The sequence below is a fragment of the Cnephaeus nilssonii genome (assembly GCF_951640355.1).
Source record: "Cnephaeus nilssonii genome assembly, chromosome: 6".
NCBI lineage: Eukaryota > Metazoa > Chordata > Mammalia > Chiroptera > Vespertilionidae > Cnephaeus > Cnephaeus nilssonii.
The window spans coordinates 9,387,044-9,409,313 of record NC_137077.1 but is presented as its reverse complement, the minus strand read 5'-3'; the positions used below and the strand labels follow the sequence as shown (position 1 = coordinate 9,409,313).

The 22,270-nt window shown below is 50.2% G+C and overlaps 1 protein-coding gene across 3 annotated transcripts in view; it reads right to left on the bottom strand.

The window, feature by feature from the left end:
* Positions 1-22,270, bottom strand: part of LARGE1 (LARGE xylosyl- and glucuronyltransferase 1) — a 429,267-nt gene that overhangs the window by 297,965 nt on the left and 109,032 nt on the right. For all 3 annotated transcript variants that reach the window (XM_079775304.1, XM_079775306.1, XM_079775305.1), the window contains one exon: positions 8,591-8,778. In XM_079775304.1, the coding sequence (XP_079631430.1) occupies positions 8,591-8,696 (106 nt within the window). In that variant the 5' untranslated portion in view covers positions 8,697-8,778. The remainder of the gene's footprint in view (positions 1-8,590; positions 8,779-22,270) is intronic.

The window sequence follows — 22,270 nt, the reverse complement described above, 5'->3', positions numbered from 1 at the left end:
GGAACCCTGCCCACCTGGCCGGACTCCATCTGCCACGCCCCTCTCCTCCAGCCCAACTTCTCCGGGCCGGTCTGCAAAGGCACCAAACACTCTCCACTTCCTGCCTGAGACGCCCTTCCTCCCGACCTCCGCCCAGCTCAGAGAGGCCGGTCCAGCCCGTGTCCTCCCCATCCCTCACCAAGCCTCGCCCCTGCCACTTGCACAGTCATCTCAGGCGGCTTTATTTCTCTGTGGCCTGTATCACCACCCTCACTTTAACTGGCTAATCTTCTCTGTCCACCGGGAAGTGAGCTCCATGAGAAGGGGGACATGCAAATGGCATACCCTCCGTCCCTCCTGGGGCTGCGGGAGGATCCAATGTGCATGAGAAAGCTTGTGTTCAATAGCACCGGGCTACCTAATCAGAGCTGCTACCGAGGGGTGCCATGGAGAGGCTCCCTGCCCGGGTGTCCCTGCAGGCACCCGCAGGGGCTCTGCTCCAGCAAGAGAACTCGAGACTGCAGGACAAGGGGCACGGAGTGCCCTCTGCTGGAGCGCTGATGACAAATACCCACCAAGGACCCTGCATCCTCAGGTCTCTTCCAGGGAGTCCCTGCATGAGCAACTTTGTGCTTCAGAGCTCAGGCAGCATGTCAAATGCAGCTGAACCCTGCCCGGCCGGTGTGGCTCAGTGGTTGAGCGTCGACCCATGAACCGGGAGGTCATGGTTGGATTCGTGGTCTGGGCATGTAACCTGGATTCAGGCTTGATCCCCTGTAGGGGGCGTGCAGGAGGCAGTCGATCAATGAATCTCATCGATGTTTCTATCTCTATCTCCCTCTCCCTTCCTCTCTCTAAAATCAATAAAAACATTTTTTTTAAAAAGTTCGTGGACCTACTGTATGCTAGGCACAATGGACTCCTCCTCATCTGCACAAAGACCCCGTCCAATAGGGAACAGCACCCCCACTCCTGAGGAGCAATGTGGGCTCAGAGAGGTTAAGTTACTCAGCTAAGGACACACAGCGTTTAAGGGGAGGTTGGGGAATAAGAGCCATGTGTGCTGACTCAGCTACGGCCCCATCAGACAAAGCTTCTGTGAGAGAAGCGATTGAACTCTGCGTCACAGGGTGGGCCTCTTCATTCCTCTTGAAAGTCCTCATAGCAGGTCATCCAGGAGGAATTTAATTTTTTCCAAACACGGCCACTGGGCCCACGGTGAGCTGCAGGTGCACTGTGACTGTGGCTACGGTATATCTCAGAGTCCCCTCCTCCCACCCCTGCCTCCTGCACACGTAAAGGGAGACTGCTGATGTCTGGAAAAGAGATGACAGAAATGAATCAAGGTGACACGTGTCTTCTGTCTTTACAAAAAGTAGTGAAGAAGTCGGTGACAAGCAGCGACACAGCTAGTGACACACACTATCCGGGTGGCGGTTCCAATGACATCCCTGTCTGGGGCTCTGAGCCTCGTTTGGTCAGTTCTCCAGGCCTCGGTTTCCTTGTTTGGACTACGTGGGTGACCTTTTGCATCCCTCCCAGGAAGAGCTTCCGAGATTCTCAGAAACAGGAAAAGAAAGCGAACATTTATTGAATGACTGCTACTGTAATTGGGACTTCATAGCCTTCCTAACAAGTGCATGAGCTGCGTATTATAGTCCCCTTTTCATGAGAAGACACGGACCTGCAGGGATGCTAGGTAACTTGTCTACTGTCACTCTGGGACTTAAATAGTGCCACCCATCACTGAGGGACAGACCCGTTCGCCCACCATCAGTCCCCGTCCTAGATAAAGTCCTTGTGTCGTTTTCAAAGGTTTCATCTGCTTAGGCTTCAGCCTGCCTAGATGATTCCGAAGGCCCATGCCTGCTCTTAATTGCATGAGTCTCTGGCAGAAACAAAATGCAAATTGCATTAAAGGACTAATCGAATTTTCTGCTTCTGTTGGCTTATAATAATCCCCAAGCCACAGAACATGGTGTGCCTTCTCGTCCAAGATGGCCTCGTTCCCTCGTCTCGGGATGTGTCGGGTCCTTATCTGAAGCCTGAGCATGTTGACTTTGAAATGTCATCCACCAGTTGGTTCTATATACGCAAGTTGTGGAGACAGCCGTGCTCTGGGCGAGGCAGGCAGGGCCTGGTTTGCATGCTGGCTCCCTTATGTACTGGCTGGGTGACCTTGGCAAAGACCTCAACAGCCCTGAGCCTCCGTGTCCTTATCTCCAAAACAGGACAAGCGTGAAGCTATCTGGAGGAGCAAATGAGATAATGTATGTAAACCCCCCAGCCCAGCCCTAGCTGGTTTGGCTCAGTGGATAGAGCATCAGACTGCGGACTGAAGGGTCCCGAGTTCGATGCCGGTCAATGACACATGCCTGGGTTTCGGGCTTGATCCCCAGTAGGGGGCATGCAGGAGGCAGCTGATCAATGATTCTCTCTCATCATTGATGTCTCTCTCTCCCTCCCCCTTCCTCTCAGAAATCAATAAAAACATATTTTTTTAAAAATAAAATAAAATCCCTAGCCCAGCCCATGGCAGGGAGTAAGTTAAACGGTCTAAAACCCAAGTCTAGCTGCGCGAGACAGGATCAATAAGCAACATAAGCAAATGCCAGTTCTTTCTTCTCAATTCTGCTCTGTATAGATGACCAACCAGGAAAGCGGGGACTGTGACAAGCCTGAGCGAACGGACACGCCCCGGCAAAGGGACAGTGACTGCTCAGCTCAGCCAATCGCTGCTGGGATGGAGCAAGGGTGGGGTTTGCTAGACCTTCCCATTTTTGTATGGAAAGCAAGAAATCATGATTTTTTAATGTGCCAGCTCCCATTTTTCAACTATTCATATAAATTCAAAAATGGTAAAAGCAGTGGGCAGGCCAAACCCAATACAAATGCATGCCAGGTGCAGCCCATTTCTGTTTAACAAGCTATAAATGGAAGCTATTGCTGCATAGTATACAGGGGAGGCGAACCTAGGTTAACAGTTGCAAGTATTAGAAGCACTTGTATTTTATTTATTAATTACTGTATTATTTTCCATACGAGCAACTGTAAACGTACTCTGCCCCACCTGCATTTCCGCTTTGTGCTTCCCTATCACTAAAAGTGACAATACCAAACGCTGTCTTTTCCAGGCTCCTGGAGTTTACAAAGATGCAAGTTTGTTGATGAATGCAAATAGGAACATTTGTCTAATGTGGCTTGATGTCCAGGTCAAGAAGTAATATTGCTTTAATTTTTAAAAATATATTTTTATTGATTTCAGAAAGGCAGGGAAAGGGAGAGAGAGATATAGAAACACCAATGATGAGAGAATCGTTGATCGGCTGCCTCTTGCACGCCCCCTACTGGGGACCGAGCCTGCAACCTGGGCACATGCCCTGGACAGGAAATCAAACCCGGGACTCTTCAGTCCATAGGCCAAAGCTCTATCTACTGAGCCAAACCAGCTAGGGCAGTGGTCGGCAAAACTGCGGCTCGCGAGCCACATGCGGCTCTTTGGCCCCTTGAGTGTGGCTCTTCCACAAAATACCACGGCCTGGGCGAGTCTATTTTGAAGAAGTGGCGTTAGAAGAAGTTTAAAAAATTTGGCTCTCAAAAGAAATTTCAATCGTTGTACTGTTGATATTTGGCTCTGTTGACTAATGAGTTTGCTGACCACTGAGCTAGGGCATATTGCTTTAATATTAATCAGAGCTACATCATTGCCAGAGTTCGGGTAGGAATACAGGCATACCTCATATACCTCATTTTACTGTGTTTCACAAATGTTGCATTTTTTTTGTTTGCTTTTTTAAACAAACAAAGGCAAGATCCTCCACCAACAAAAAGATCATGACTCCCTTTACTGTAACACTCGCCCTACTGGGGTGGTCTGCAACAGAACCCGCAGTATCTCCAAGGCCTGCCTGTCCTGGTCTTGTTCAAACTGATAGAAACACCCTTTCAGAATTAGGGTTCTCTGAGCGAATTTCAGACCTTGAAGTCAGTGCTGTGATCAGACCCTCCTGGGGGGGAACCTGTGTCCAAATGGCGAGGCCCATCGGGAAGAAAGAAAGGAAATGTGGTTAAATAAAAATGGTCAACATCCATCCCAAAAGGAAAGTTTCATGCTTAGAAAGCATTTGAATTTCAAAGTTCAACAGTGACATAGATTCGAAATACCCAAAGGCTCAGAAAATTCCTCTCATCCGAACAGAATGCAAAACCCACAAAAATCTCTTCAAATTCAGATACTTATTGAACTATCAAGGCTGGCATAGATTTTTTTTTTTAAATAGCATTAACATACAGAAAAGTGAACAAATCATAAATGAAGAATGTTGTAAACTGCCACAAAATGAACACACCCATATAATTGTCACACAGGTTAAAACATAAATTATTACCAGCACCCCAAAGTCTTCCTTATGCCCTGCCCTGGTCTCTACCCCCAGATTAATTTTTGCCTATTTTTGTATTTATATAATTGGAGTTCTACGGTATGTACTCTTTTGTGTCTGTCTTCTTTTGTTCAACACTATCTGTGAGTATATTCACGCTCATTGCTACGTAGTACTTCACTAGATAAATATACCACTAGTTATTTAACTTTTAAATAATATTTTAAAATACATTTTTACTTATTTCAGAGAGAAAGGGAGAGGGAGAGACAGAAACATCAATGATGAAAGAGAACCACTGATGGGCTGCCTCCTACACGCCCCCTACTGAGGATCGAGCCCACAACCTGGGCATGTGCCTTGCCCGGAAACTGAACCGTGACCTCCTCATTCACATGTGGACACTCGACCGCTGAGCCACACCGGCCTGGACAGGACTGGCCCTTTCTAACTCACGTTAAATACTTAGAAGCATAACCTCGTAGAATGTTAACGCCCCACAAGGAGTGCTTCATTTTTACATCATATCACATCAGGGGAGATGCAGCTCTAGAAAGAGGAATGGTTGTGTCCCTACCCCCAGCAACTCTGGCTGATTCCAGGGCCTGAGACGCCTGACCCCACGCCGCGCTCCCTCAATTCATCCTGCAGCTGCTTGTCATCTAACTCTGAAATCTTATGCTCAGAGTGTCCCCATCTCAGGGAGTGTTCTCCGCTCTGCTCTCAGGAGATCCCCTGAAATTAAACAGGGTTGGAAAATAAATAACCCCCCATTAAGGATGAATAGCACTGCTGTAAACGCAGACAGCAACCCTGTACCTTATTTATGGCTCCACCAGCCTTGAAACAAAAAACTCAAGGGTGTCAATACATAGATGGCAAGGTTGTGTTTACCCAGACAGGAATGTCTCCGCGGGACCAGCTGGGAGTGCGCCTATGTCTGCACCACAGCTGGAGCTCCACCTAGCCGCCATGACCCCACAAACTAGCCTCAGGATATCTGGGTCAGGAGGTCAGCAGGTCATCCTGTCCTACTGTCCCCCATGCTCACTCCCTCCCCCCAGGTCACACTGTCCTACTGTCCCCCAGGCTCCCTCTCTCCCCTGTACTGTCTCATGTTTGCACACACCTCATGGCATGCATTTCACTCCTCCCAGGGCAGCTCAGGCCTGCACAGGACAGAATGATCCTCGTTATGACAAGCTGGACTTTGGGCTCCCTGCCACACCCCTCCATGGATTCAGGGCCATCAGAGTCATCCTGACCTCTGCCAGGTGACAGCCCTTTGACTGTTTGCTGAAGCTGACACATACACCGGGAGCCTCCGCTTCTCCAGGGTAAACAGCCTCAGTTCTTCCCACTGTGTGTACTGGAACCAGGCTTGGATCGGCACCATCCTTCACCTGGATTCTCCTAAGGGTGCGGCCGTATCTAGACGGTTCTGAAAGTACGGCACCTGGAAACAAATGCCGCAGCCCCGCTGTGGACTGCTACCCGTGAAAAGAAAGCTGTCAGCTTTACTATTCTAGCTGGAACATGTCTGTTAATGTACCCAATCACCCACCCCCAACTTAAAGCAGTTTCTGATTTGGTCCCGAAGGTAGGATGTCTTGTTAAGCTTCACGGTTATAGGTATAGAACCTACCCCAGTCTGTGCGGGTGGTTGCAGAGTATTTCCTCAATCCTCCCTGTTTCCTGTAACCTACCTGCCAGTCTAATAAAATCACTCACAGTCACCCCATCAGCCAGGGTGGGAAAGAGCGTGATGCTGGAGAGAGTCTTCAAGTGGACATCAACACATCACGAAGCACAGCCAGGTATGAACGCTCCTCACGCAGATCAACTTCTACTCTCTCCTCCGAGAAGACGTACCATTTACCTTTGGGGCCACCCCTCCCCCGATGTCACCCATATTTCAGGAGAACTCCTCTCTACCCCAGGACCAGAAACAGGCACAGAGCTCGGGGATGCCATCCCTGGCCTCCCCACTCAGTGACTGGTCTCTGGACAAGCAACTAGAGGCAATCCAATCAGAGGCAAGCATGGAGAGTTGGGGGAGGGAGAACTCCTCTTTCTATAGGGTCTGGGGAGGATAAGTCATAAACTAAAGCTTGTTTCACGTAGGAAAAACTACCCTGAAAGAAACCACAGAAGAGAAAAGCAGAGCAAAGGGATGAAGAGAGACTGAGCTACACGGGTATCACTTGAGCCCCTGGATCCAACCCTACCTGAAGCCTGCCTCCACCTTCGAACTTACAAGTTTTGTTAGCCCCCAAATTCCATTTTTGCCCAAACCTTTTAAGGTTGAGTTTCTATCAATGAGTGCAAATAAAAATTCTGCAATTTCCCTCGCAGCACCCAGAAGCGTCATGTGACACCCTGTCAAACCCCTTGCCAAAGTCTGCTACCTCACTGAGGCCCCGACTATAACATGGTTTTATAGTTAAAAACTCCAGCTCTCGAGTTCAATAATCCAGGCCCTGTCTTGACTGGCTTTGGGGCCTTGGGCAGATCCCTAAAGTTTACCTTCCCCGCCTTCCCATCCCTACCTATTACATAGGATTCTTGTGAAAAAAATCCTAACGTGTCAAGTCCTAACAACAATGCCTGGCAGGTAGAAATGCTCAAAAAACTAACAGCTTGCCCTAGCTGGTTTGGCTCAGTGGATAGAGTGTCAGCCTGTGGACTGAAGGGTCTCGGGTTCGATTCCGGTCAAGGGCACATGCCAGGGTTGCGGGCTCGATCCCCAGTAGGGGACATGCAAGAAGCAGCCAATCAATGATTCTCTCTCATCATTGATGTTTCTATCTCTCTCTCCCTCTCCCTTCCTCTCTGACATCAATAAAAATATGTTTTTTAAAAATACACCCCTCAAAAAACTAATAGTTTAGACTGTCATCCTCATTATTGTTATAGTATTATTATTAGCAGTCTAGTTATACTATGAAAGTCAATGTTTTAATGTATTAAACCGAGTCAGGCGCCAGCCCCTCATAGCCTTGTTTTATCAGGGCTCCTCCATCACCCCTAGAAAAACATTTCCTTATATCTCTCCTAGGCTTATCACCAGCTCACCTTCCTCCCTCCGATCCCTTTATGGAAAATTACCCATGCGCACCGCCCTGGCATCATTCCTGCTCTCCAGCCCCTTAGATGAAAGCTCCACCCTCTGCAGGGGACGCTGGGGCAGGCGAGGGGTAGGGGTGTGGCTTGGGGCCCTTCCCTGCCAAGCCCACACTCAGTTCCGCCCACTTTATATTCCGTCTGGCTCCCTCGGGGCAAATCTCAGAAAGTGAAGTGCAACTCCTAATTAAAAGGTAGCCTTGAGCTGACAATAAAATTATGCATAAGGAACATGTTTAAAAACACAGCACTGACTTCCTTGAGTCAGATTTTCCTTTGAGTTAATTTTTCCCTTTTAACTCAAGTGTGGGGGTAAATAGAAGAAAGCTGTGCTCGCCAAAACGGCCACGCCTTTCCTCCCCACGCTTAGAAAACCACCTCAGATACACAACGCACGGCGTTTGAAACTGCTGGCTGGGAGGACGGCAAGTCTGGTCTTTGCTGATGATTTCTGAACAGTGGCAGGGATTAGGGTTGTTGCGTTCCTGTACTGGGCCATCCGATGACTGATCAGCCCTCCCCCGAGCCCGGCCGACTGCTTCAACACCCGCCTCCTCACACCACGCACAGCCTGTGCAGCCATCGTGTGGGTGTCCAGCTGTCTGTCTCCCCCACTGAGCTGTGAAGGCCCAGGTGTGTCATCACCGCGTGTCCAGCACCTGGTTTAGCAGAGATGTAAACCACAGCAGCAGCGACAGTAATAACAAATGTTGAATATGTGACTACGTGAATGAAGAGATGGAAGAAAGAATAAAACATCTGGCTCCATGAATAGCTAAGTCCTCCCTCCAGGGCCCAGCCTGGCCTGTCATCAACACAGCGATCCACTCGCAAAGCCGGTCTTTGACATCTGTGCCACCTCCTCCACGCCACTGCGCCCAGGTGCACCTGATCCTGTGGTTGTGTCTCTTTCTCCTCACATTCCTGACTCCCTCCATCGACCTGTGAGAACCTAGGCAAGCCTTCCCCTGTGACGGGGCATGGGTATTCGCTTCTACAAAATGACCAGCTGGGATCAGACGGCTCGGATGCTCTCCCTGGGACGCTGGGACAGCCAGTGTTCTTCTCCCCACCTCCCTCTCACTCCGCAAAAGCTTCCTTCTTACCTTCGAAGCTCCCGGCAAACAGGTAAAGCCAGGTGATGGCTGGGATGCAGAGAAGAGTCAACGAGGCAGCCAGGAATTTCCGTCTCCCCCTGCAGATTCCCAGCATCCTCTCGGAAGTGGCAATCCCTAATCCCAGAGCCGTTTCTCTGCCCGGAGCGTGGAGTCCTCGGCCTCCCTCATAATACTCCCTGTGAAGGAAGAGCAGAGGGGAAGGGCTGTAAATGGATGCAGATTGCAGGGAGAACATGCTGGAGCTCCCGGGAGGAGGCTGACTCGGCTACGGTTTCCTGCTAACACTTATTCCCGAGAGATGCCGCTGCACCCCTGCCATCTATCAAAGCGGAGACAGTTCGTTAGAAAATAAACAAATAAAGCATAAGGGCGCTGGCTCTCTCCCTCTCTCTCTCTAATGTGCACACTTACACACACATGCATTTCTACCATGGGTTACTTCTGAAGCCTGAACTAACACACTCATTACACGAGCATTTAGTGAGCACCTTGTATATGCCAAGCACTAGCCAGGTGCTGTGTTTTGAAAAAGCAGAATGAGGGCTGGCATCAAAGAGCACAATCTAACAGGAGAGGCCAGCATAAAACATCCACAGACACTCCGAGAATGTGACGGCTGCGAGGGGCAGGTACCTCCAGAGAAGGATGAGGAAGTTGCCGACCGCTCCCGTGTGCGGCCAGGGGGGTGGAACAGTTCCCGTGTTCCCGGCAGAGAGCCCGGTGGAAGGCACGCAGGGCTGACCACACACACACACACACACACACACACACACACACACACACATAGGAAAGGAGACTGGCGAGGCACCAGATCTCCATCACCGTGGAAAGCCTACACGCACTCATCTTTAACACGGAAGAAGAGCCCAGAAAAGCACAGACGACGATGAAGATGTGCAGAGCATGGGGAGGAACATGGAGATAACCCACAGCCGTCTGCAGAGGGACAATCCTCGGACCACGCAGAAGACTGGTGAAATGCAAAGAACAGAGGAGGGAGAAGGCCTACACAGATGGAGTCGAGGACACGACCTCTCGCCTGAGTCTAGAACCAGAAACTCATGTGCCTTACAAAGGAATTAAAAACCCAACAGACCATGAACTCCCATCTCCATCACCTCCTAACGCAGTCACCTGGGCTGCAGGTGGAGAGCGAGGTCCACAGGGAAACTCCCTGACAGAGCAGAGCCCACGGCTGCAGGCAGCTCCCATGTAAGGAATGGTGTCCCTTAGACACTGCCACACGGTCCTTCCCTCTGCCAGGACCCTCACACCCCATGTGACAATGTCTGGGTGAACCGTCTCCCTTCCCCACCAGCCGTGGTGTTTCCAGAAGACAGGCGAGGCGGTCGTGGGATTCACTGGCATCCCTGAGACTTAGCGTCCTGCCCGTCACTTTCGGGTGCCTGGTAACTGTCTGCTGAGCGAATAAATGGAATCGGATTCTAACCAGAGGCGGCCCTCCCGAGCTTCAGGAGTTTGTGTTCAGCTAGCTGCAGGCAATAAAGACCTCACGGAGCCCATCTCCACGTCAGAGGCCGGGCTGTCTTCCGCAACCCCTCTGACCCTTTTCTAAACGTTTGAAACAGATGAAAGGCCACAGGGCTGGAGGGTGAGCACAAGAAAGGAACGCCAAGAAAAGCAAAATCCCTTTAAACCAAGAATGCTGACTTCAGAAAAGTGCCCCCGGGGAGAAGGAGACACAAACCCCACAAACAAACCTCACTGGTCACTGAGAATGAGCATCTTCACTAAGAATGAGCAACAGGAAATGCTGGCGATCCCAGGGGAGGGAGTGTTGGGGGAGGAAGGCAGAGGGAATCCGGCGCCACACCAGGACCTGGCCCCAGGTCAGCTTTGCTTCATTCACCTGTGCAGCGGAGGGACACCCTCAGTCTGGGCGGGTGGGTATGAGGCTGAAATAAGAAATCCCTTGAGCGACAAGCAAAGCCCCAGCAAGCACTTGGCAGGGTAACCCCGTCTTCCTAAGAACCAAACAGCCGTCTTACTTATGCTTTTCTCTCTCCCCCTCCCATGCCCCCCCCCACACACAGGGTTTGGCAGAAAACAGATCTCAGCAAGTAGGTACTGACTGGCAAGCCAAGTGATTTAACCTGAAAAACCTACCTACGCAATTCTCCTTCAGGAGTTCCCACCCATTAAAATCACATGGGTTTGTTTTGTTTGTTTTTAAACACTTCACATATAAGAATAAAGACGACAAGCAGTAGTAGCACTTATTGTGTAGAAAGCATTTTTCTAGGTTTTTTTATTTGTTTAATTCTCAAAAGAACTTACTTTTTAACCCTATTTTTATGGACAGGAAAACTAAGGCCAAAAAGATTAATAAATGGGCCAAAGGTTATACGGAGGGGGAGGGGGGAGTGGCTCTGTTCCCCCTAAGAAATGGACCCCTTCAAGGGGCATCTTCCTTTTGATCTAACCTCAATCCTTTATATTGCATCTTATGAGTATTTCCTTCCCCAGAGTCAAATATATCACCAGTGTTTGCTCCTGTTCCAAGGGACAATAAAGTAGAATAGATAGAAATACAATCAGAAAGCGATAGATGGATTTACACTTCAGGGGAAAGTAGGGATATACCAAAAACTGAGCTCAAGTGACACTGATATTTAAATAACATTTTCAAAGACTCCTTAAAACACTTATTTTCCTCCTTTTCCTCTCTCCGTCTGCACACGTTCGTTTCAACTCGCACAATTTATGTAAAGTTTTAAAACAGAGTCAAGGTTGGCTTGCAGTTTATGATAACGCTGGCACCTGAAATTAAACTCAGCAGGTGAAAAAATACTCCTTCATGGATTTGACTTTTAAATGACACCTCTGTGCTCTAAAGACACATTTTAAAGAGAAACCTCCATATTTATCAGAAGTTTCTCCAGGAAGTCAATACAGGCATCAACACAAGAAGAAGAAAGGACGGAAGAAACTGGAAGGTTGGAAACTGCATCCCACACGTGTGCAAAAGACCTAGGAACACCAGTCTCTAACCTGCCTTACCTGGTGGAAGGGAGACCGCCCACCTGGCCGTTAACCCAGGGGCTTCAAAGTCATCGCTAACCAAGCACCCCCTCAAATCCAACATATAACTTCTGGACCAATCTGGTCGATTTCTCCTCCTAAACATCTACTCCACCTGTCTCCTCCCATGTCTGAACCAACAAATGTCACATTTATAGAGAACACTGCATGAGCCAGAAAAATGATCACGCCCTCTCTTAAGCCACAAAAGGAGAGGATTCAAAACTGAACACAAACTATGACTGCAAGTATCCTTCAGCCCAGTGTGAGAAATTACATACATGTATAAGAATCTCCATAACCACAGATATGGAAAAGGTATGAGCACTGAGAGTTCTCTCTATGGGTAGAATGAGAGTCATTTCAACCCTGTGATTATATTCTTTCCTAAATTTTATACAAGGAGTGTGCATGGCTTGTATAATTTAAAACTATGTAAAAGCTTGAAATCATCACGCCTTCCTGTTACACTGTTTTGTGATTCAAAAGGCCCCAAAAAACGTGTTTTACTTGCCTTGCTAGGTGCGGTGAGTGAGAATCAGCGGGACCCTAATTGGGAATGCATATCCTGCAGGCGTGGCTGGTAACCACTTGAAAGACTCCAGTCAGAAGCCTACACTCCAAACACAGCTCCACACCTCCCCGACCCACACCCGAGGCTGTCTTTTAATTAGCATCACGGATGTGCGGAAGGATTTTTCAAGAGTGTTCAAGATGTGTGGGTTGTCTAGGAACATTGCACATGAAAAGAAACTAAAAATCTACGTAACCTTCCAAAAAAAAAAAAAAAAGTCTAAGAAACCCTTCAGAATCACTTAGGATCCCAAACAGATCCTATGGGCACTGAACAGATCTGGGCCATGGATTTTTAACTAGATCGGCTGAATCCTGTCAGTCACCTATGGTCACCCCCGTCTCCCTCCAGTGACCCGTTCTTGCAAGGTGCTCTCCCGGTTCCGAAGAGCGATGAGACTGAGCTCCTAAAACAGGTCCTACAGCAGATGGGACCCTCATGCTGGCTTTGCTGTTACCGTTACATGCGCCATTGCTAGAAGACGGCCAGCTCATGCCCTGACCCAAGCCACCTGCTCACACACACTCGTACAACGCCCTTTCTCCTCCTCCGCTGGGACTGGGGGGGAATTTCAAGCCTCGCCGCTTCAAGGCCAGACCCGAAGCTTCCTTCCCCTCCTGTCTGAACTCCCACAGTCACACATTCCTGACGCTCAGCTGGGGTCTCACCATGTCCTGAGCCTTAATCTCTCTTCATGAGACTAAAACCCCCGAAGGGCAGAGGATCAGGTTTTTAAATTCTCCATGAGCCCAGCATCTAGGACAAAGGTTTACGCTCAACCATCGCTGCCCAGTGTGTGGTCCCGGACCCAGTGGCATCGGCAGCAGAAAAGCGAACTCCTAGGCCCTGCCCCGGCCCCACTCCATCACACCCTGCATCGGAACAAAATCCCAGGTGATTCGAGGGCACATTACCGTGTGAGAGGGCTGTCCAGTCATGTGCTGCATAAGGACATTCCCGTCAACCACGGAGCACACGCCTGTGGCATTCCCCATAGCCTAGGTGTGTAACGGGCTATTCCATGGTCGTTGTGTTGATCGCCTAAGAACGCATTTCTCACTATCCCCATCACTAAGCGGCACAGGACTGTACTAAAGCACCCAGTAAACAGCGGGTTAATACACAGAGTGCCGCCCCCCCCCCCCCCCCCGCAGGGACTGGCCAGTGCCTCTGGAGAGCCGTTCACCTCCGGGACTTCGGGATGGCATGCTTATTATAACAGTTCTCTTAACAGATGGAAGCAGAGTTTCTAGAAGGAAAGGTGCCTTTTTCTAATTACACAAAAGCACCTTCTGGACTAGAGGTGGCTCTGATGACCGCCCACTCCTCCCAGGTTTGAATAATGATTGAACCGCCACACCACCCACAGAGACATCATTCTATCCCTCTTGTAAAAAGGAAAACTGAGACCAAGAGAGGCTAGCAACATTGAGTTAGTTGTTGGAAATGCTGGGACTCAAATGCTAGTGTTTCCTGAAAACACACACACACACACACACACACACACACACACACACACACTGATGCCCAGCCTGTATCTGCCCAATCACTGCCCAATCAGACTCAAGGGCAGGCACCCTGCCTGCTGTGGCCATCGCAGCTCTGTGTGGCGGGCACAGGACCTGGTCCATAAGAGACGATCACTAAGTGTGTACTGAGTGGCTCTATGACTACCTGAGTCTCAACCAGCAGTCTCCTTGGACATTCATCACTGTACACACTACCTTGTCACACCAGCTCAGCCCACTCCTTCCTCCCAAGCACAACTGTGGAACTCCCCCTGTGTGATCAGCAAATCCCCCTTTATCCTCAACTTCCTCGCACTTCCTCCTACCTCCTGCGCTTGTGTGGAAGGCTAGCTGCTGCCAGGACACGGCTTTCCCTTCCTCCCACTCCTCACGGCATGCACCCCAGGCCCAGGATGCGGCTCTGTGCCCGGCTTCCAGCTGTCTCTAGGGAATCTGGCTGCCCCTCCGCTAGGAAGACCCTCATGCTCCTGTGGCTCCCTTCCTCTCTGTCCTTGCCACTGTCATTTGGCAACGCCTCTCATTCCCTGAAGACTGGAGCTCCCTCCACACACTCTGTCTCTCCACCTAAATTCCATGACAAAAAAAGAAAAAAAAAAGGCCAATTCAAAGCATTTGCCCCTTCCCATGGACCAGGGACCAGGTTCACCTTCTAGCACCTGGTGTCCTCACAAACAACACAACCTTACAATTTCAAATATTATCACCAACCCCTGCCCAGCCCCATCTGTGAGCCTTCCCGGCTGCCATTATCCAACTTCTTCACTGTATTGTTTCAATAAGTCCCCTTTAAACAAAAGCCTGCCAGCCGTCTGACTATACGACACGTGCAACTTAGAAACAAATTCCTCACCTCACCTCAAGTAGGTCCCTGCGGCAATGGTGTGCCCCAAGACACGCTCTGTTACGGGTGAGGTCACGTGCCAGTTCACTACGCTACCTTCCTCCCCTTTCTCTGCTCCACAAGGAGAAACACACAAGAGGCATTCGGCCTCTCTCTCTGGGCCTGGCGCGTCCGTCCTGCGGCCGAGCCCAGTCACATCCCTCCGGCCTCTTTTCTCTGCACATCAGGCCCCACAGCACCTGCCTCCTGCAGGTGACCCTTGGGTTGCAGGGCACCGGGCCTTGGAGGCACTGTTTAAAAATTCATGCCTGGCCCTAACCGGTTTGGCTCAGTGGATAGAGCGTCGGCCTGCGGACTGAAAGGCCCCAGGTTCGATTCCGGTCAAGGGCATGTACCGTTGTTGCGGGCACATCCCCAGTGGTGGGGGTGCAGGAGGCAGCTGATGGATGTTTCTCACTCATCGATGTTTCTAACTCTCTCTCCCTCTCCCTTCCTCTCTGTAAAAAAAAATCAATAAAAAAATATGTTAAAAATTTTTTTTAAAAATTCATGCCTGGCAGCGGTCACTCAGTGGATGAGCATTGACCTATGAACCAGGAGGGTCATAGTTCGATTCCCAGACAAGGCACAAGCCCAGGTTGCGGGCTCGATCCCCAGGAAGGGGGCGTGCGGGAGGCAATGGATCAATGATTCATTCTCTCTCTCTCTCTCTCTCTCTCTCCCTACCTCTGAAATCAAGAAAGATATATTTTAAATTTTTTTGAAAAATCACCACATGAACTACTATTTTAAGGACGCTAAGGGTCCATTCCTGCCACCTTAGTTTGTCTTGATCTCACTGTGACATCAGATCCTCTGGCTGCGGGGAAACTGGTCCTTCCGTCCTTGGAACCACTGGGCTGTCCCAGATCAAGGGGCAGAGGCCTCACCAGGGTCTCCAGTCTAGTCTTCAACCACCCATTTCACACAACTCTGCAATGAGGACACGCTACCTGCAGCCTGAGGTTTTGCCCACCTCGTTTCTGTTACGCTACAAACAAACTCCAAGGCACGCCTGCATTTCACGTGGGCCTCTCAGCATTTACAGAGGACAGGGCGTCAGGATCTGGGCTCTGCACGTCGGTGGGAGCATCTACGCAAGTCATCTTTCTTCGTGAAAGCTCGTGGCAATATCAAGCACAAAGGGTTGCTGTCAGAGTTGGGGGAGATCAAATGAAATCCAATATATGATTGCACAGCAACATGAGATGCTGTACTAGCCATAACAATATTAAAACAAATCAGCTGAATTTTAGCTGCTTGACCAATCAAATTCTATGGATAGCACAGACACGACTGCCCCCTTGCTGTGATGTCCACAAAGCAGATAGAAGGGCATATTACTCCATTTGGGTTTCTATAACAAAAATACCATAGATGGGGTGGTTTAAACAACAAATATTTATGTCTCACAATTCTGGAGACTGGGGAACTCAAGATCAAGATACCGGCATATTCCACGGCGGGCAAGGACTCCGCTTCCTGGTTCAATCTTTTTGCTGTGTCCTCAGGCAGAAAAGGTGAGGGAACTCTTTCAGGCCTCTTTTATATAAGGGCACTAATACCACTCATGAGGGCCCCATCCTCATAACATAATCACCTGCCAAAGGCCCCACCCCTAATACCAAGTAAGCAGTAAAGGAAATGGGCTCAGGAAACAAGTTAGAGGCAAAAGAAGGGCCCTTGGAGCTTGCGAAAGTATACTTGGAAAGATTGGAGCAGGGTGCTGGGAGAGGGTGGAGGGGGGATACAGGGAGAGAGCCCTGCCCATCTCAAGTGCTCAAGGGCCACAGTGATGAACAATACACGTTCCAGTATCTTCTGAGCCTCACAGCATCCCACTTACAGAAGTCAGTTTGGCCTTGGGCATGAGCATGGAATTGGAGCAGAGAACCTGGGTGGCTGGATGAACAGCACCTAAGCTGGTGGGGCCCAGAGACCTGGGTGTAAGTGGATCGAGAACACTCAGGAAAGCAGACCACATTAATGGGGCAACAGGGGTACCAGGTACCACACTGGCACTTCTAGGAGATCTTCATTCACTCAGGCTCTGCAACCAGTCTGTGCGCCTCCACCTCACAGACAGGGGCACCGAGGCTCCAAAGGCCACGTGACTCGGGTCACACAGCTGGGAAGCGGGACCCTGGGGTCAACCCAAGACTTCTGACCTCCTCGGTGTGGCATCACAGACCTCTAACACCTGCCTCCCCAAGGACCTCCCCCCTCCCCGTTCCAATGCTGGACCACCCCCTCAATAAAGGACACCACGTCCACACCTCCCTGACTTTCCACCTGCTGCCTCCACTTCCTACTGGACTAGCCCCTACTTATCTACACGGTGAGCCTCTGAGGCAGTGATCCTCAAGTGGGGGGATTTTGCCTCCCGCCCCGGGGACATGTGGAAATGTCTAGCAAATTTTGACGCTCAAGACTGGGGAGAATGGGGTGCTATGAGCATCAGTAGGTAAAGGTCAGGGATGCTGATAAACATCTTCCAAGGCCGGCCCAGGACAGCACCCCACCACAAATAATTATCTAGCTCAAAATGCTAACAGGGCTCAGGTTGAGAAACCAGGTTAAGGCCCCACCGGCCCCTATTAAAGGCGTGAGCATGTTTCCACGGGGACACATGCCCAAAAGGACGGCAGCTTCACTGGGAGGCATTTCCTCCAAAGCCACCGCCCTTGGCCCGGAGAAGTGGAAGGCACGGACCTACATCCCAGGTACTTCCCTTAATTCCCACCCTTATATTCCACCATACATCCCAGGTCCTGCTTTTTTTAAAAAATATATATATATATTTTTATTGATTTCAGAGAGGAAAGGAGGAGGAGAGATAGAAACATCAATGATGAGAGAATCCTTGATCGGCTGCCTCCTGCATGCCCCACACTAGGAACTGAGCCCACAACCCAGGCATGTGCCCTGACCGGGAATCGAACTGTGACCTCCTGGATTCACAGGTCAATGCTCAACCACTGAGCCACGCCAGTTGGGCCCAGGTCCTGCTTTTGAAGGGCAGGAGCGTCAGTTTAATAGAGATGTCAACAGGCGGGCAGTGTGAATGTCACTTGCAGCGCGGAGCTCTCTTTGGGGGGTGACACAGGTGCAGAAGCAAAAAGGGGGAAGAGATCGAGGAGCAATCAAAAATTCCCACTTACAGCATTAACCTCTTTGACTATGCCTCGCCACACAGATCTTTAATGCAAATGGATCTTTCCTGAGGATGTGCACTGTTCCCGGGGTCGGCCTACGGCTCCGGAAGGCTGATTGTCACGGTTCTCTTCTGAATGCTAAATCAGCTCCTAATCACATCCACGCGGCTGCCCGGGAAGCCGCCGTGGGGAGTGTGTTGGTCCCCGTTCTTTGGATTTTCTTTCTGGAAAAGGATGACTTAAGCAGGCATGCCGCACATTTCCATTCTGCTTAAGCAAACACTCAGTAAGCACTTAACAAGGGCGGCTGCCGCAACACGCACTCCAGTCCTCCCCGCACTCCAGTCCTCCCCGCACTCCCGTCCCCTCCACGTGTCTAACTCGCTGAGTCTATTCTTCCTCCACATTCCGCGGCCTTGGGAGCGCACGGTAAAGAGAAGACAGCGACGTCTTTCCCTTTTCTCTCCTTGCCATTCACCCCTTTCCACACGGCACATGCTCCCCAGGCTCAGGCCCTATTCCAGGCATGGAGCTTCGGGCGGGGGACACAGAGATAGGGGATGCAGAGCCTTGTGAGAATGCAGGCACGGACAGACAGACTGGGGCGCCATGACCATGCACACAAGGCGGGACTGGGGAAGATATGGTTCTCAGGAGAAAACATCTGAGCTGAGCCAACAGCCAATGAGGGTGGCACAATGTCCAGAAGCTGGGAAGGCAAGCGAGGTCCTCCCTGGGGGAGGGAACCACTAGGAAAAATGCAAGGGCAGGCCTGGCCCCAGGGAGCAGCCACCGGCTACTCCTTCTAGAGTCAGATTAGGAGATTGATGGATAGAGGGGAATAAGACCTGGATGACCTTGAATGCCAAGTGAAGGAGAACTTGAACTTCATTCCACTGCCCCTGGGCAACTACTGAAGATTTCTGAGCAGGAATTACAGCACATGTGTTTAAGAAAACTAACAACTCTGCAAGGGGGTGAAGCTGGAGGAAAAGCGCAGTCCAGAGGCCACCCCAAATGATTCTGGTGGCAGACACAGCTGGGAGCCATCCCAGGCGCAATATTTGTCTTTGTTTTGGGGGGTATTTCTTGTTGCCACAATGCTATTTTTCGTCCATAGGTGGGTGCAATGGACTGAATGTTTGAGTGTCCCCCAAATTCCTATGTTGAAATCCTAATCCCCAATTTGATGGTGTTAGGAGGTGTGTGGTCTTTGAGATGTAGTTAGGGCAGTGATGGCAAACCTATGACACGCGTGTCAGCACTGACACGCGTAGCCATTTCTAATGACAAGTGGCCGCTGAGGCGGCTGCATGCCGAGAATGAAACATTTGCTGCTCCTGAGGATGAAACATTTGCGAAATAATGTTTTTTCCTCAAAGTGACACACGACCCGAGTTATGCTCAGTTTTTTGGCAAAGTCTGACACACCAAGCTCAAAAGGTTGCCCATCACTGAGTTAGGGCATGAGGGTGGAGCCCCCAGGAATGGAATTAGTGCCCTTATGAAAGGGACTCTTTCTGCCGTGTGAGGACAAAGGAGAAGCTGGCACTTCACAAGCCAGAACAGGGTCCTCACCAGAACCCAGTCCTGGTCTCAGATCTGCAGGCTCAGAGCTGTGAGGAATAAATGTGTTGTTGATAAGCCACCCAGCCTTTAGTGTTCCGTTCTGCAGCCCGAACAGACCAAGACTGTGAGGCCGCAGGGTGCTGAGGACTGGCCTCCAGCCACAGGGAATGGGTCGCAGCCGTTCTGTGTGACAGCAACGCCGCCATCCTCCTTTGCCAGGGGCTGGTTTGGGGATGGGGTGCGGCCCAGGCCTGGTCACAAGCTGCAGTGGAAGGAAAAGTCCCAGCGTCACCCCAAAGCCACAGACGGGGGTGTCATGAAGGAAATTCCCCTTGTAGACAGAAACATGATTTGCCTCGGGTCATAGAAAAAGTCTCTAAAATCATAGAATACATGCTGAAGGGCCTCCTGATTTGGATTACAGTGTGTGATGGTCCTCAACCGTCATAGACTTTAACCCTGTTCAATGTTCCCCTCATTTAGACCACACAAATATCCTCATGATTAAACAAGAATGGCCTTTTCTTTTTACTCGGGGGAAATTCACAGAACATAGTACTATCCATTTAAACATGTACAATTCAGTGGAACTTAGTGCATTCGTAATGTTGTGCAACCACCACCTTGTCAAATTCCAAAAAATGTTCACCTCTCCAAAAGAAAAATCCACTCCCTACCCATAGCCCCTGGCAAGCACCAATTAGCTTCCTGTCTCTATGGATTCACCAATTCTAAATATTTCCTCTAAGTGGAATCATACAATAGATGGCCTTTTGTGCCCAGCTTCTCTCACTTCACATGATGTTGTTAAGGTTCCACCATGTTCTAGCATGTAGCCAATGCCATTCCTTTTCCTGGCTGGGTAATATGCCACTGAATGGACATAACGCTTTTATTTATTCATTCACCAGTTGATGGGCATTCGGGTGAGTTCCACCTTTTGGCTACCGTGAGTAGCGCTACTATGAACACTTGTGTACAAGTGCTCGTTTGAGAAGGACGGCTTTTCTGAAGGTTATCTACACCCTCCTGCTCTACGCACGTAAGGGAACCCAGCCCTGGTCTCAGATCTGCAGACCTTTAATGGTGGTTTTAAATTTGTAGAACCTGGCACCTGAGGAGCCCAAACAACAACAGTGATTGTAGCGATGGTGGCAACAGTCTACCACGTGCCTGGCTCTCTGCTGGGCAGCTTACAACACATCTCAGTTCATCTTCTCTAGACTCCTGATACGGTGCATGATTCTTCCACAGAGGAGACAACCACAGCTCAGCCCGGGTTAAACACCACACCACACATTACACACGCAGTACGGAGGAGAATCAGAATTAAACACGGAGGCCCTGGCCGGGTGGCTCAGTTGGTCAGAGCGTCATCCCATATACCAAAAAGGTTGTGGGTTCAATCCCCGGTTGGGGTGCCTATGGGAGGCAACCAATTGATGTTTCTTTCTCACATTGATGTTCCTCCCTCCCTCTATCCTTTCCTCTCTCAAATCAATGAACATATCCTCGGGTGAGGACTTAAAATAAAATTAAACACAGTGGAAAGGTGCCCGGCATGTTATCTGGCACAGAGCAGCTATACAATGATTATTAATTAATTAATCAAGTATGCAATAACAGTTTGATAATGAAAACACTGGAGACCTGGTGGGGAGTAAGAAGGTGTAATTGGCCCTTTACTTTACCCGTCTCGTACCGACTGCACGTCCTGGCACAGAATGCCCAGTGGACATTGCACTGGCTTCCTGGGGCTGCCGCAACCAAGGCCACACACAGGGCAGCTTCAGCAGGACACGGGTCGTCCCATAGCCTGGAGGCTAGAACTCTGAGATCAGGGTGTGAGCAAGGCTCGCTCGCTCCCTCCGCAGGTGCCAGGGGAGGGCCCGCTCCAGGCCCGTCTCTGAGCTCTGGACGGCCCCTCGGCGGTGGCGGTACAACTCCAGTCCCCACAGGGCACTCTCCTTATGTTCGCATCGGAGTCCAGGTCTCCCTTCTATAAGGGCAATTGGTCATAGTGGGTTAGGGCCCAACCTAATCCAGGATGATCTCATGTTAGCTAATTACATGTGCTACGACTGAATTTCCAAATATGAACATGTTCTAAGGTGCTGGGGGCTAGAACTTCAGCTTATAGTCGGCAAACTGCAGCTCACAAGCCACATGCGGCTCTTTGGCCCCTTGAGTGTGGCTCTTCCACAAAATACCACGGCCTGGGCAAGTCTATTTTGAAGAAGTGGCATTAGAAGAAGTTTCAGTTTAAAAATTTGGCTCTCAAAAGAAATTTCAATCATTGTACTGTTGATATTTGGCTCTGTTGACTAATGAGTTTGCCGACCACTGCCCTAGCCGGTTTTGCTCAGTGGATAGAGCGTCGGCCTGCAGACTGAAGGGTTCCGGGTTCAATTCCCATCAAAGGCATGTACCTCGGTTGCAGGCTCCTCCCCGGCCTGGGCCCTAGTCAGGACTCGTGCAGGAGGCAACCGATCAATGTGTTTCTTTCACATCGATATTTCTGTCTTTCCCTCTCTCTTCCACTCTCCCTAAAAATCAATGGAAAAACATCCTCAGGTGAGGAATTTAAAAAAAAATAAAAGAACTTCAGCTTATGAATGTGGGGGAGGACACGACTCATCCTGCAAAAGTCGAGAAAGGAAAGCAGCACGAGGGAGAGTGAGGAGGGGGCATTTCAGTTCGCTGGGGTCAGGGGTGCCCAGTCCCCAGAGGACACCTGTCAAAGGTTAGCAGGACTGACTGGGCCCCCGGAGGATGGACAGGATGGCCTGGGCGCTGGCTCAGGTCTCCACATCCCACCGGTGGGAGAGAAGGAGCATGAAAGCGGGCTATGAGGAGTCTAGTTCTGGTCCCGCTCAGCCAGCAGCTCACTGTGCGACCCGAGCGGACACTCACCTTCTC